The 16,529-nt window shown below is 40.2% G+C and overlaps 1 protein-coding gene across 2 annotated transcripts in view; it reads left to right on the plus strand.

The window, feature by feature from the left end:
* Nucleotides 1–9,441: 9,441 nt before the first annotated feature.
* The window catches only part of RB195_006988 (uncharacterized protein), a gene marked incomplete at both ends in the record, with an annotated part of 29,256 nt that continues 22,168 nt past the window's right edge, over nt 9,442–16,529 (plus strand). The window contains 8 exons of one of the 2 annotated variants that reach the window (XM_064180376.1): nt 9,442–9,538; nt 11,408–11,495; nt 11,580–11,689; nt 11,910–12,056; nt 14,457–14,614; nt 14,679–14,838; nt 14,890–15,003; nt 15,400–15,499. In XM_064180376.1, the coding sequence (XP_064037253.1) occupies nt 9,442–9,538; nt 11,408–11,495; nt 11,580–11,689; nt 11,910–12,056; nt 14,457–14,614; nt 14,679–14,838; nt 14,890–15,003; nt 15,400–15,499 (974 nt within the window). The remainder of the gene's footprint in view (nt 9,539–11,407; nt 11,496–11,579; nt 11,690–11,909; nt 12,057–14,456; nt 14,615–14,678; nt 14,839–14,889; nt 15,004–15,399; nt 15,500–16,529) is intronic. The other variant, XM_064180377.1, reaches the window with a different exon arrangement.

Here is a 16,529-nt window from a genome sequence, read left to right on the forward strand (position 1 = left end):
TGAGATTTTATTAGATTGGAGTTGTTATTTATTTTATTTTATTTTATTAGATTGGAATTTTTATTGGAACAGGCAAGTTCCGCAAAAAAATGCTTGAAATGAAACGAACACCTTGGAAATTCGTCTTCGGCTATCTGACAAGCTCCTCTTCATTACCTGCTTGTTTTTGTTTCATATAATATATTTATATTAGGTTCGGTGAATGTTATCTTTGAAAACGACATTACTAAAAACAATAGAACGGTGCCACTCATTTCGTTAGAGTATTATGTGAGAAAAAAATAAATTTCAAAAATTCTTTACGATTCTACCTCGTTGTTTTGGTAAGTGGAATGGGGAAAATTCTGTATTTTTTGGCGCTGTGGTGTTTTTCATTGCATTCAGCGTCTCCTGAATATCTCATTCCTCGAAACATCATAGAAATGGAGGACGATGGGTTAATCAACCATAAACTAAGAGAGAAAAAACATTTTCAACACAAAATAGGGCAGAGCGTAAATATACATGGAAATAAACTTGAGTTGTCATTTATATTCTGATTTCTATTCTTTCAATAGCTATTACATGAATGGGGCAATGAGGAATTATCAAAGTACAGTAAACTGGATCAATGATCTCAATAGAGGGCATCAATAAAATGTTTAAAGGCGTCACCCTACGAAACTGGAGCGGTACGGATTTCTGGTGGATTATTCGTATACGGGATCGTAGATTATTGAGAGAAGGGTGATTCCGCTCATTTCTTCCTAACTGCCGCAGAAAACGGCCCGGAAGATACGGCTTCGAGCGCTCCTGCGCACTATTCCCTACAAGAAGTTCGATTGAAGCGCGCCAGCCTTGAGCACCCGTCGCATCTTCTGGGCCGTTCTCTATGGCCCGGAAGATAAAAGGTTCTAAAAAACGGCCCGGAAGACGCGGCGCCGCACAAGGCTGGCGCGCTCCAGTCGAACTCCTTGTACAAAAAGTGCGCCAGAACGCCCAAAGGGCCGTTTTTTTACGGCAATTAGGAGTAAATGGACGGAATCACCCTTCTCTTCGATCCCGTATACGAATAATCCACCTGAAATCCATACCACCTCAGATTCGTGGGGTGATGCCTTTAACGAGTTTCGCGGTTGCCTAGATGTCCATTGATTATAAATCAGCGCGAGCAGACTTTTTTCTTCTCGAAAACAACGCTTCTGGTTTACATTCTTCCACAGTTTTAGGAAGAAAATTGTCATAATGCTATCTTGAAGCATGAATCATTGTGCGTACGGCGCTGATCAGGTCCCTACGGGGATCCACCTACGCGTTCGTCTTTAATCCAGAACCGCTTCTTCTCTGTGAACGTCGTGCAGCCTTACAGGGGTTAGCCGATGTCTCAAGCAGGTGCCTTTATCCTGGCAGACAAGTCTGACTCGATCCCGGGGGGAATGGTTGACATTAGGCCGGTTTCAAACTATCGATCGATCGTGCTGTCACAACTCAGCCGCTTACCAACTGCGCTACACCACCACCTACCCTCAGTGCCATCATATTTATCAGAAATGAAACACTTCCTTTCGTTTTTTGTTCTTTCGCTTTTTCTGGTGTACTATAAATACATATACATATAGATACATATACATTGGGCGATGTGGTGTAGCGGTTAGAGGTTCCGCTTCCTGCACGATCGATCGGAGGTTCGAATCCGCCCCAGTGCTCACCAAGCCTTTCATCCCTCCGGGGTCGATAAATTGGTACCAGACTTGTCTGGGAGGATAAAAACACTAACTTGACACATCGCCTAGCCACCGCAAGTCATTGTACAGGCCAGATACACGTTCTTAAACCTCAAACGATTCTGAATTGAAGTGAACGTGGGGGCGCATCCCGAACGGATTGATTAACGCCAGAAACTTTAACTTAACTTCAACATATACATTGTGTAGTTTGGTTGATTTAATTACTGTAGTGAAAAATTAAGAAAATGTTTAGCTTCTCATTCCACACTTGCATTACTTTATCACTGGAGAGATTTGCACATGTCGACATCAGGAAAATTTCTTTCGGTGAAAAGGTAAATTTCCAAGGTTAAAAATGAGCTGCAAAATATTCCTGGTTTTTCTGTTGGATTTCTCTCGTATTGGAAAATACACATCTGAGATAAGACAGAGGCGACACCAACTTAGAGTCCGCTCGTTGTCGAAAGATCGCCTTAGTCAACCACACTGACACCGATGGATCCTTGGAGATTAACATTTCTCGACAATTTATGTTTTCTTGTTATGCAAACGAGGTTTAGGTGAAACGTTTTTATTGGCCTGACGTTTCGACAACCTGAAAATAGTTCGACGTCTTTGATACCATGCATATCCCATCAAAATCCTCTTCTCTCCTCGCCATACCTCGATATTGTCTCAAGTACACCATGCAAGACCTTCGAAAGAGAAACAATTGACCAGTTTCACCGACTAGCGGGGCTGGTAAACCACCGCGTTCTTAAAGATTGTCACCAAGGCGAATGAGATCTACGTACTGTGCAGGATCCTTAAGTACTGGTGTCTGGATAACGTTAAAGGCATCACCCCACGAATCTGAGGTGGTGCAGATTTCAGGTGGAGTACTCGTACACGGGATGGGAGACTACGGAGAGGGAGGTGATTCCGACCATTTCTTCCTAATTGCCGTAAAAAACGGCCCGAAAGATACGGCTTCAGGCGTTTTGGCGCACTATTTTCTACAGGGAGTTCGACTGGAGCGCGCCAGCCTTGTGCAGCGCCGCATCTTCCGGGCCGTTTTTTTCCGGCAATTAAGAAGAAATGGACGGAATCACCACCCTCTCCGTAGTCTCCCACCCCATATACTCCACCTGAAATCTGCACCACCTCAGATTCGTGGGGTGATGCCTTTAAGGAACTGCATGTGGGGCAATCTTATAGCTCACAGAGTATTACGAACGACAAGAAGTCATTGGTAATTGATAAGCACTCATTTTTGTAATTCATGACGGATTTACATTTTACTTCAAACTCATTTCCATCATGCTTATCATTTTTGTGGCACCCTAGACGCATTGCCTGTCGTTATTAGTTCGCAATAGATTCTACGATAGGCTTTAAGGCCGGTGATTGCACGAACATCGGAGTTATTTACCAAACAGAATGCCTAATGTGCAACGCCATTTATATTGGAGAAACTGGAAGGATGCTGAACGTGCGTATCAAGGAACACTTAGCTGGTAATAGGCGAGGGAGTTCGAATACACCGTTATCTTTAAGAACGCGGTGGTTTACCAACCCCCCTAGTCGGTGAAACTGGTCAGTTGTTTTCCTTTCAAAGGTCTTGCGTGGTGTACTTGAGACAATATCGAGGTATGGCGAGGAGATAAGAGGAGTTTGATGGGATATGCATGGTATCAAAGACGTCGAACCATTTTCAGGCTTTTGAAAAAGAAGAGTTTGTCGAAACATCAGGTCAATAAAAAGTTTCACCTAAACCTCGTTGGCATAACAAGAAAACACAAATACACTTCCAAATGCCGAGGTTCCAAAAAGAAAGGACTTGGAGAATACTCAACAACATCAAGCTGACAAAGTCTCTGGCATATGATTCCGCTTGGGATTCGACAATGCAGCGGGCGAGCCCACGTATCGAATCAGTGTTTTTATCCTTCCAGACGGGTCTGGTGCAAATTCTCGGATGTACGAAAGGTTCAGCATCGAGGTATCAGAAAACCAGCGGATTCAGAAATATTCTCTCGATTTGTTGTCGGAGAAGTACAAGACGTACAATTCCGAACACAACACACTAACACTCCCCATCCTTTTGTGCCATTTATTTCCTTTGAAGTTTAGGGAAGTGCGGTAAGAGATTCCACGGAAACTTGAACTCTCGATGATTCGAAACGCTCCTAAGCCAACGATCCTCCGTGTCTCCTCAACGTCAAGCTGATAGACTTGTTCGGGAGGATAAAAACACGGACTGGCTCCTGCTAATCATTGAAATGGGCACATTTGCGTTCGCGAATCTCGACGGTCTTGAATTGAACGGGTCGAATTCGCTGGTGCATCACAAAAGAATTGATTAACGGCGATCATTTTACCCTTCTTTCATTCTTCTCTCTTCCTTTTTTCTCCTTTTCCTCTTAAGTTCAAGTTCGAGTACTGCCACATTTTCTTACTATCAGCAATCCACTTCCTTATAGCCCGGTCCGATTGTATACGCTATTAAAAATCTCGAGAAACACGAGAAATGCAACGTTCCAGCGTTGGTGTTCAGATATCCAGACATCCTTGTTTATCACAGCGGGAGTTAAACACTTCCTTTTGTTTCATAGATCTTTCACGGACCACCCAAATAAGTAAGTAAGACCAAATAAGTATTATTCATTTAATAATTGTTTTCTTTAATAGAGCCGGACATTATTTATTATTCACTTATTTGTTTATATATTCACTAAGCTCAATGCCGTGCCAAAAAGAATGTGGTAAGGCCGATTACAAAACAAAAACCGTTATTACGTAGAAAGATAAAAAAGAATAAAATATGAGCACGGATCAATCTATGTACATTTTTCTTTACTATTTGTTCTCCATTTGTTATCGATGAAATTTTAATCGTTTTGCTTCCTCATTGAGGTGTACCAGGTGACAATCGTCGCCATCGAATCTAGATACTCTTTGAATTCTAGATCCTGCCCATCCCTTCGGCCACGGGCACGTGTACCGGTATAGTTAATGACGCTACGCATGATGAACGAACAGATTATCGTCCTCACACCAGACGGCGGACACCTATGCGTGCGTGCGTGACAATTGGCGCGCATCCGGCACCTATCCGTCCGATGATTCTCCGAGCTTAGAAGTTTCCTCTACAAGTTCGAAGTTTAGCTCGATTCTCCTCAGGCTTGGACAGCTTCATGGCACCATAAACATTGTTATTTCGGATTGTTTTTCGTTACCGTTACCTACACAACAAGTAATGGGATCTTGTAACCGGATTATTCGTGTAGTATTCAACAAAACTACTCGTTTTCTCATTGTCGCGTTGATTTCTTTCATGAAATAGAGAAAAATTCTCAAGATTCTCAATACATAGCTCTTCAGCTGAGAAGAGGACAGTATCCACAATTTCCATCTATTTCCAAAGCATTCACTGTTCTTTTATTGTGTAAACAACGGTCTAGTTCCAAACAGATCTCTAATGACGTTAGCGTTCTTGCTATGAATAGAATCCCAATAGAATCCTGAAAAGTTCTCCTAGAAAACGTTGACTTTTCCTGCGAAGTGTCAAGAATTTAAAGCAGACACCTCGAGATGGAGAAAGAGTCTCGAGGCATTCGAGAACGGCGGCTTTGATCCAATTTCTCCGTACCTCGTTCCTTTTCCTTCCACAACAACAAACAATCACGATTATATTGAAAATATTCATTAGTATTCGTATATTTCATTAGTATTGTCAGCTATAAACATGTGTATAGTTTAGTTCTGAGCTGTAATATCTAATGATAATACTATAAGTTACCGTATTCCGTTCGTATTAACGATTATTTCTGTAAGAGTCTTTGTATTTGTATTCTTTTTAGTTGAAGTAGAAAAAAGATAGAAAAATAGAAATCAATCTCTATTATGTTCATGTAAGGTTGTGTAAAGCAAAATTAATTTTTTGAATGTAAAATTATGTGAAGTACCTTGATATATATTTCATTCAAAATTTGCGAAGGTCAAAATTATTCGAGAATGAAATGAATGTAGCTATGGATATGACCTTAACAAAGCCAAGGAATCGTTTGCTCAGCTCCTCCCAAGGAGGAGGCTTTCTCCAATTAGTTTGTCTTTACATAGCGTAGATAGTCGGTGTTGATTTCTTCTTCTCTCAACCTGAGTGAAGCTCATAAATTACCAAGGGCACTATTGTCTCAGGGCTATATCTGTTTTTTACTTGTTCTGTCGTACTTCCTTCTCTCTCAACTATTTCTGACTAGCGTCCTCTTAGTGGCTTCCGCATCTTGAACCTTAAAAGCATTACCCCACGAATCTGGAGTGGTACGGATTTCAGGTGGAGTATTCGTATGCGGAATAGTGGATTATGGAGAGGGGATGATTCTGTCCATTTCTTCCTAACTGCCGTGAAAACGGCCGGGAAGATACGGCTTCGGGAGTTCCGGCGCGCTATTCTCTACAAGAAGTTCAGTTGGAGCGCGCCAGCCTTGTGCACGCGCCGCATCTTCCGGGCCGTTTTTTACGGCAATTAGGAAGAAATGAATGGAATCGCCCCCTCTCCAAAATCCACTATTCCGCATACGAATACTCCACCTGAAATCCGTACCACTTCAGATTCGTGGGGTGATGCCTTTAATGAACTCTCTTGCTTAAGGTCCCTGATCAGATTTGCTCAAGGTCCCATCGTGCTCCTTCTGCCTTGGACTAGGTTACTCGCCCAAATCCTGATATGTAGCTGGATTGAGCAATCCTGCTTCGATATGTAATTGAGCAATGAGTGAATGGATACTGTACACAGTAACAAACCTAACACTCGCATGCTCACAACGCTGTCCAAAGGTCGTTTTCTATAATATATAATCCACTGCTACATTTTTATTAGAGTTTTCTGTTGTATAGAGGGAAAAATATCGGCTCATTCAAAATCGCTACTAATTCGTGTTCGCAAACCCGTCCGCGACTGATTAATCCATCGCAAACCGTCGGAATCCTTTGGAATGAGAGAAATTAAATTTTGAAAATACCACTCGAAAGTAGTTGAGCCATTTATTTCCGGTATACTGTAATATGAAATAGTAAATTTTTTATGCTAAATTTTAACATAAAAATATGACTTTAATTGGAATTTTTAAGAAATAACTCAAATAACTTTAATAATTAATGAATTAATTTTTAACAAAATCCGGCATATTATGGTGTTTTCTTGTCTTTCAACTCTGTCGGAATAAACAAAAATAGGTGGAATTAATTTGGGATCTAATAACAAACTCCGACCTATCAAATAGCAGAACAGTAATAATAACATAATAAACATAACAATAAATAATAACATCAAATAACGCGTGAATTCGGTGAAGATGGTCAACATCATTCATTTTCGTGGAGTCAACATTCCATTTTATTGATTTAAAAACCAACAAAAATCAAATCAGCCTAAAGAACTAAAAATACTTGCTGCTCTTGTGCTGTTGCTGTTGCTACATTTTTCTAACAGTAATGGTAATTACATTGTTAATCTTAGATGAAATAATAGTACTAAAATTTTCAGAAAAACTAACTTTTCAAAATAAAAATTATAATTTCAGTTTTAGTGATAAAATAGTGAAAAACTTTCAAATTTTTCTCAAAAATGGTAAAAAGATATGCAAAGATCCAATAGGTGGGATGTGATTACTAGCATTTTCTAGAAAATGTTATTTTTTTTCGTGTATATGTTGTTGTATATAAATCCCCAACTATTTATTGAGACCAAAAATATTGATTTCAAATGCAAAGGTTTTTTTTTTCGTCATTGGCACAGTATCCGTTTCCTGTAATCATTTGTCCATCACATCATACAGAATACATATTTGAAATGATAAATGCCTTTGGAGGTGGGACAGGACAACCATACTTTTCATTCCCGCAAAAAAAAACCTTGAACAATCCATCCATCATGCTTCTATTCGGCTCATTTCTTCTAACAAATGACGGTTCGTTGGTCTTCACAAAACTATTTCGGTTAAGGATGTTTATTTAGAGCGATGTAAGTTCAGACGTTCGACATTCGGTTGTAATTCCTGGACTTCCCCGTCAAGCTCAGAAAATCTGCCCACCTTTGCGAGGTTCTTGCGCATTTCCTGTGCACTTTTCCGCACATTTGCCGCTGCACAACAAAAGAAACGAAGGGAGTGGTGGGAAAGAAAATGCAAGTGATTGAAGTTTTTCCAGTCGAATAGTCGGAAAACCTTCGGGAAAATGGGGCGGAAGAAAAGTGCAAAAATGTCTGGAATGGTTGGAAATCTAAAAAGTTCCCTGGCCGTTTTTCATTGATCCTTCCTGCAATTTCGGCTATTCCTGCAGCCGTTGATTGACACACCATAAGGTTTCGTCACATAACTTGAGACATATAGATAAACTTCGCCCACAACGTAATGTCGCTGGTTACATTCTCATTATTGCCGGTCGAAAATCACACCAGGATTACCGTAATCGATGCCTGAATACGAGATCTGCCGGGCAAACTTAGCACTTACGTCGACCTCATTCAAACACGATGCGCGTATGTATTTGGACACAACGCATCTGAACCGGATACGGTGTGAGTGTGTGTGAAACGCATCACTTCCTCGTTTCTCGTCGTGTTTCCCTTTCGAGCTGTGGGTGGATATGTATGTTTGTCGTTCATACGGTCAACTTTTTGCCACCAACCGCCCGTTAACCGCCCCCAATTACCTGCTGCTCTGTCGTCGTCGGATGTGGTTAAGCTCTCGAATTGTGCTGTTTGCTCCGACCGAAAATAGCTCCGACAATCCATTTGTGACCGCTTAGTTCTGGTGTGGAAGTGCATGTGTCATTACGTTGACCCGGCCTAAGCAACATTTCTTATAGCTCTGCTATTTATTAGCTTCGAACCGCTTAGTACTCAAACACACCTGGATTCTACAAATATCCAGAGCATATCCTGAATTTTCGCCTGAATTTTACACAATAAGACTCACTCCCACGCTTTGAAGGACCAGTCTTATTGTGTAAAATTCAGGCGAAATTCTAGTGAGCTCTGTTCCATCTTGTTTTTTTTTGTTTTGTTTTATGGCACACCTGCACGTGTTTTCAATAAATAAATAACCAATAAATAAATGTCCGAAAAAATCTCTCTTCCGCTGAAGATGTGTAGGATCCAATCTTATTAATTTGATGAGTAGTAATTAGGCTCAGTAGTAATTATATAATGATCAGCAACTAAAATAATAACATAGTACCTATTAGATATAATATTATATAATAACTATAATTATAATCATACTTAATACCTATTAATAATAATGATCTCATGTTCCCGCTGATATTTATTTATTTCGCTTCTCCTCAGCATTTAAAATTCATCTCACCATCGTGTTTTTGGTGTGCCTTGAGGTAATTGACGGGTACCACTCCAGAAACCCACAAAAATCCCTTTATCGAATCTAGAGCGGTCGAGGAGAGCGCAAAAGTGAGCAAATGAATTTTATCTATGGCTAATTTGAGTATTGAAGCGTAAAATCTATCCATCTCTTCGATTTTTGACTTCTTTTCTGTTTTTCAGATTATTTCAATTAGTTGTTGACCTTTTTTTTACTTCACATAACTCATGTTTGATTAATGGAATTATTACTTGAATATTTCTTACTTGAAGCTGAATAATCGAAAGCACACTCGTTTTTTTTTGGTAGATCTGTTCTTTTTTTTGTGGACTACAAAGAGTTTTCAGATAATTCCACTCTATGTCTTTAATGACATGATCTCAGCGTTGATAGTTCATCTTTCACTCGTTCTCGTTGTCACTCGATCTCAATCACCAGAATGTGTAGAAAGCAAAACTCCTTCTCAACTCGGTGAGTATGTAATAGAGCTTGACGTTCACGTGCACATTGAGTACTTTCGTTCAATAACTCACTTTTTCACAACATTTTGGAGTGAGCAAACATTGTATCTAAGACATTTTCAAACATTTTAGGAGCATTTCAAAGTGTTTGTGATATAATTGTGACTTAAAAGTGTGATACTAAGGCTTGAGAAATTCTTTTCTTATTTCAAACGTTTTTTTTTAAAAGATTTCAGCGCATTTATAAAACATATCAAATTCATCGACAAGCGAAGAGTCCTGTTCTAGTGAAGTGAACAATTCAAAAAAAAAATATGTGACATGACATGGCTCGAGACTGATTCGTCGAGTGCTCAAAAAAAAACGTATTGCGTCAATAAATAATCATATTCTCAGTCGTTTTCATTTTTTTATTTCTACAAACAGCAACCTCCTAATTACCTCCTCTAGTGAGCTTTGGTCCAAAAAAATTCTTTTGAATTATCGCTGCTATCCTTTTTTCTCTTTGCTTTTTCCTTTTTATAGAAATGAAGCTTAATAATAAAAATAACATAAAACTTTTTATAAAGTCTACCTGATCCGATAATTTCTCAGTGTACTTATCGGCTCAACGATTCTCTGCAGTAGGAAAATAACATGCAAAAGAAAAAATCTCGGATTTGATGGTAGATAACAAAAAACGGAGTTTTGGCGTAGAAAAAACAAAGGATAAAAAGATGATTGAACGTGAAAAACATTCGATTCAAATCACTCAACAATTATCTTGTGAAAAAAAGCGCTGCAGCGCTGCGATGTGAAAAAAAGAGCATTGCACGTTGCGCAGTGAAGCAGTTCGTGACTAAACTTGGGCGGAGCAGCTTCATTTGTGCAGCAGAAGAGCCTGATTTTGGCAGATAGCCTGGAATCACTGAGAACTGTAGATATCTTAAGAACGGAAAGTTGGCATCTTATCGTAGTGATTCCGCAGAACTATACGAGAACCAGGTCGATCACTGGCACCTGAGCAGGGTTTTTAATGCACTTCTAAAAAGGGCATATATTTTTATATTACCAATTTGTTTTCTTGATTTAATTTCCAACTTCTTCATGATGACACGGGTGAACAAGCGTAGTTGACTGGAATTTTTATCTGAGACTTGCTCTTCGTCTATGAATTCATCTATTTGTTCTGGTGCTCTACTAAAATGCGAAGAGACAAAGATCAGTTCTCGCCAACGATCATTCGATTTCTACGGCGCAAAACTCCCGTTACAGTATGCGTGGAACTCCCAGGAGCCCTTTTCTATTTGCATTTTACGCCTTTTTTTCACTATTTTTTGTATAATAATGCATGAATAGGCTCACGTAGTCGTAATAGCGTCCTTTCTAGTATTGGTTTCATCCCTCATTCTTCTCTTAGGATGTCTCTATGATCCTATGAGATGAGTATGAGTATTCTATGAGTAAAATTCAAAAATCCTAACTAGAACAAGGCTAACTATGCTCAGTTACGCAAAAAATGTCAGAAATCCAATTTCTGCAAGCTAAAATCTTTGAGGATATTTCCTGGAATCAGGAGATGCTCCTGAAATAGTATAAAAAGAATTTTCCTCATATGGCTCTGAAAGACAAAAGATGACAATCTGCGAAAGATGGCAATCATACGTAAGAAATGGAAAATGAAATAAAAATTAAATCCCTACACGATAAGATCTTGGACTTTCCGTATACTGTACAGACATCTGAATACAAGGTTTCACCGAGGATGCTTGGCGCCGTCGTTTCAAAACGTTTTATTTCGACAAAACTGTATTGAATTTTTCAAAATTGTATAAATGTACAGAAAGACAAATAATAGTACCGTATGCTTGATAATATAACAAAATAGTACGAAGTTTAGTCGCCGTAACAGTTTGGTCTCGTGAGCGTAACGGATCCACTTCCTTTCGGATATCGGACGAAGATCTCACCGATGAGGATTATCAAAGGTGTACATTATTCTCTATAATAGTAACTCATAAATTGTTGCTAAAAATAATCATAGCATTAAAACTACAAAATTATTTTCTCAGAGGGTCAAAGGATCGACAGGATATTGTTGTGCTTCTTGCACGATCGCCTGGTAGTTGTACGCTTGGACCGTGCACTCTTCAGCTGAGCACTAACTCAAGAGAAAGCGATGGTATGTTTTGAGGATATTTATTTGCATGTTTATTGCGCTGAGTGGTGGGCCAAGAAGATGTGGGAAGGATAAATGTAAAGTAAATACAGTAAGCACATAGTGAAAAGACAGAATAAAGAATATAAGGAGGAGGGATCACAAAATTTCTGGACTTTAGGTCGTCTCTAGGATTTTTTTTTTAGATTTAGTTTTTAAACTGCTCGATTTAATTATTTCCTAGGTGCTATTGCTCATCAAGAGAATGTGTTCGGCATCCCTTTCGGATTCAAAGACCTGGACGATTCATTTTATTGTGCTCGTCGATTTGGTGATTGTGGCGCACAGTTGCCAGTACTCCGGTTCACCCGCGGATCAGGACCGTCTATGAGTAAGTCTTGTGTCTCCTCATCTCATCAGGTCCACTTAAATTCATGACTATTCGTCGATATTCCTCTTCAATTCAAGAAAAATTTCGGGATTGCGTGAGCAAAATTGTTTACGTTCCCTCAACTTTCCATTTAAAAAAATGCTAAGAGCACAAACTCACATTCGTAAAGTCAATCGATATTTCGAAATATTCAAAAACATATTTAAGCTATTATTGTCATCAAATTACTTTTATTCAAAACAAAAGCTTGCTGCTTCTGGGATTAAAGGCATCACTCCACGAATCTGAGGTGGTACGGATTTCAGGTGGAGTTTTCGTATACGGGATCGTAGATTATGGAGAGGGGGTTATTCTGTCCATCTCTTCCTAATTGCCGTAAAAAAACGGCCCGGAAGATACGGCTTCAGGCGTTTTGGCGCACTATTTTCTACAAGGAGTTCGACTGGAGCGCGCCAGCCCTGTGCGTCGCCGCATCTTCCGGGCCGTTTTTTACGGCAATTAGGAAGAAATGGACGGAATCATTCTCCTCTCCATAATCTACAATCCCTTATAAGAATATTCCACCTGAAATCTGCACCACCTTTTATTCGTGGGGTGATGCCTTTAACATCACTCAAAATAAAGTACATACCACTGCTCAATCCATCTTCGAATCCATAAATAGACCGTTCCATGGACTTTTTTCCTTTTTTCTTGTTCATTAGTACTTAAACCCCGTACTCACCAAGAAATGACTCTCTTTGGGTCCCTCACAGTTTCTTCCCACAAAACAAGAAAAAACGAGAGAAAAGACAAAGAAATGCTGATGTGAAATTGCGAAGAAATTAAGTCAAATCTCGCTATTTCTGAATGATGCGCTTTAAAAAAACTCATTTCCTTTCACTTTGTTTCTTTTTGATTATATGCTGTGATGCCTTACTCTTTGCCACAGCTTACCTTTAAGCAGTGTAGGATTCAGGGAATCTAAACACCGGGCGGATAACTTCCACGGTTTCATCTTTTATGTGGCATAAAATCGCCCTTACTTTTATATTAGTATAATAGAAAAGATATTCATAGCATTTTTTTTTGTCTTCAACGCAATTCAACAAAGCCGGAGCATATACGTATCATAGTCGGGTAAAAAGGAAATCAAGCTCGGTGCAGTTGCGTAAGCGGCTGTGCTCGAAGTGGTGCCGCGAAACGTAGCGGTTAGGATCGAGGTGGGACCTTTACCAGCAGTAATCACCACTACATTTTACGATGGTTCCACACTCGATCCAACCGCTTGCTTCACCGTTTCGGGAGCAGCCGTTTACGTAACCGCAACGAGATTAATCCCATTTTGACTCTACTACATTTGTAAAAAGTATTTTTACCGACAAATGAATGCGTCGATCTCTTTGTCGCCATCTGTTGAGTTGATTCTGCGCGGAAATAACACTAAAATAAAATAAATGTAACGAATAATAAATTTGGCTCGGTTTCTTCAGCGTAGGTGCGGTTATTTCTCGATCTATTTTAGGACATTTTCCGATTTCCATATTTTTAGCTCTGCTATTTGGACTTTTTTGTTAGTGATTTAATAACTGTATATGTTCATGCTCACAGAAAACTTTGTCAATTTTTCTAGCAATAATATCGCAAAAATTTTTCCTTAGAAGACTAGGAATGATAGAAAGTACTAGCATAACTTCTGAAAAAACAAAAAGCACTTACAAACTGACCTATACGACTTACTAGTGAATATTTCCGGCACTACAGTTCTAAGAGTGAACCAAATCAAGAAGAAAAAAATATAATAATTAATTAATCATAATTATTCCTTCATTTGCTGTCATTTCTACTGCTTCACCGCTTCTTCCTCTAATTCCATCATCCATAAAAGCTTGCGATTCTACTAGCGACAATACATTTCTGCCTACATTTCCTTCAGCTGCCTTAAAGAGATCACCCCACCAATCTGGGGTGGTACGGATTTCAGGTGGAGTATTCGTATACGGCATAGTAGATCATAAAAAGGGGAGTGATTCCGTCCATTTATTTCTAATTGCCGCAAAAAACGGCCCCGAAGAAGCGGCGCGTGCACAAGACTGGCGCGCTCCAGTCGAACTCGTTGTGGGAAATGCGTGCCGGAGCGCTTGAAGCCGTATCTTCCGGGCCTTTTTTTTACGGCAATTGGGAAGAAATGGACGGAATCACCCCCTCTCCTTAATCTACGATCGTATACGAATTCTCCATCTGAAATCCGTACCACCTCAGATTCGTGAGGTGATGCCTTTAATATCTTCGCTCAGTTCCTAATTGTTATTTTTCCTCTACATTTGTGTAAGTAGCTAATTTTATTGAATAAATGTTCAAAACTTCTAAGTTCAGTGTAGTCCAGCTGTGTGGAGCAAATAATTTTCCATTTCCTTTCAGCCTACGCATACTCTCTCGATCCCACCGCTTCGTTTCCTGGATATACACGCGAGGGAAAGATTCTCTGCTATGGATGGAGTGACAGTGGATCGGTAGTGCATCCAATCCTACCCGATAGCAACGGCTGTCTTCACCTCAATTCTATAGCAAATGGCAAAGTACACAATAGTATTCCATGCACATTAACATCACCTCCACTTTTATTTCTTTTCCTGCATTAAGATAACCTATTCTACTGTGAAATCCACTATCTATCCCATCGGAACAACCGCAACACTTGCTTGCGATGATGGATATATGGGCGGTGGACAAAGTGCTGTGCTATGTGTCAGGTCCGGATGGTATCCAGCAAGTGGGCTTGGATACTGTGTTCGGCAGAATGGTGAGTGCTCCAGAGTGATCGCCATAAATCAAGGAAGTAAAGAGTATTTAGTGACGCGAGTCAATTCCGGTACAGCCCCGGCAGTCTCATCCGCTTCTCTCGTATGTGCGGCTTTAGGTCCAGTTTTGAATGGACAACTGCTATACAGCGGAATTCCCGTAGGAGGTATGTATTCCCGTTGAAAACCTTCTCCAGTAGCGGTTTATTTGTCTCGTGACGCTAGGCACAACACATTCTATAGCCGTGTAGATGCTTTCCACTACAGCTGGGGAAAAATTTGGGCATCCAGTTACAATTCTATCAGAAAGTTTAGTTTATGGTTCAACACACCCTAAACGGTTGTGTTAAAACCAAACCGGGCAGAAAAAATGCAATCTGCGGAGATGCCGGCTCGCCTAAGGCAAAATAAGCCTAAGCTAAGCTAACCTAAAAAACGGTTGAAAGGCTGTGGGACCTTTACCTGCTCAGCTGCTTTAACTGCTGGTAACGTAATGTAGTAGCACTTTAGTGCTTTTCATGTTTTTCATGTGTTTTGTTCTTGTTTTTTTTTGTTTGTTGTAGTGGTTTTCATCTTGAAGGCAGAGTGCAAGGCGACGTTCGCAGAAAATGGCGATCCTCAGCTCTCTCCACTAGTAGCTAAGGCTCAGGATGCAGCTTTAAAGTGAAGAAGAAAATTCCTCGGCATCTACTACAAACCGTGGAACAAGAGAAAACCTTGAACCGCGATCATAATTTCAAGAGGAAAATTTTACAGTTCATAGACCGAAGATCGATTTTTTGGGTCCCAGAAGATAATATGGAGAGAAATTTCCAATAGGGAATACCCAGCTTTATCTTCGTTTTTTGACTATTCACCTAGCAGCAGCTCCAATCTATCATATCATCTAGCACATGACAAAAGTACCACAGGTCGGTTGTTCCTTACCGATTCGTAATGTTTATATTTTATATCGCGTGTAGGTGACATCTTCACGTAAATATGTTTGCTGACTGGCAAAACGTGCTAGTAAACGGATAAATGACATCGGCCCTGAAAACGACGCGAGCAGGTGGTGACAGGTCCAGGTTAGATGTCTGTGCGATGTATGCGGGAAATCTGGATCAACGAAATAAGAAAAACCTTCCGCTCGTGACGGCGACTTTCCAGTACTTACTGTAGCATTACGATTTTCACTACCCGTAAGGGAGAAGTCTAACTGGAGAAGCGTTAGGGTTTCAGACTCTTTACCACCGATATAGCCAATTGTCGGTAACTTGTGTTAGTTTATATAGAATATTATGTCCATTTTTAAGCCGCCTGTTGCTGCGGACAGTATTTTCATCACCTTGCCTTGCCGATTTGGTAAATTTTGACTTGAATTGTGCTGGGTTGTCAAATGCGCGCCACTGACGCGATATCACTCGCGAGCACACCTTTCCAGCCATAGGGAGTCTGCCAGTTCCTCCATACTATATACTATATATGCCATACCCCGTTTCGAACAGCCGAGGTCGGCCTCCGCGCGATTGGACATCGATGTTGGACCTAGGAGCAAGGCTAAAAGGCATCAGTCCACGACTCTGGGCTGGTGCGGATTTCAGGTGGAGTATTCGTATACGGGATCGTAGACAAAGGAGAGGGGGTGATTCCGTTCATTTCTTCCTAATTGCCGTGAGAAACGGCCCGGAAGATGCGGCGCCGCACAGGGCTG

The sequence above is a fragment of the Necator americanus genome, chromosome I (assembly GCF_031761385.1).
Source record: "Necator americanus strain Aroian chromosome I, whole genome shotgun sequence".
NCBI classification, from domain to species: Eukaryota; Metazoa; Nematoda; class Chromadorea; order Rhabditida; family Ancylostomatidae; genus Necator; species Necator americanus.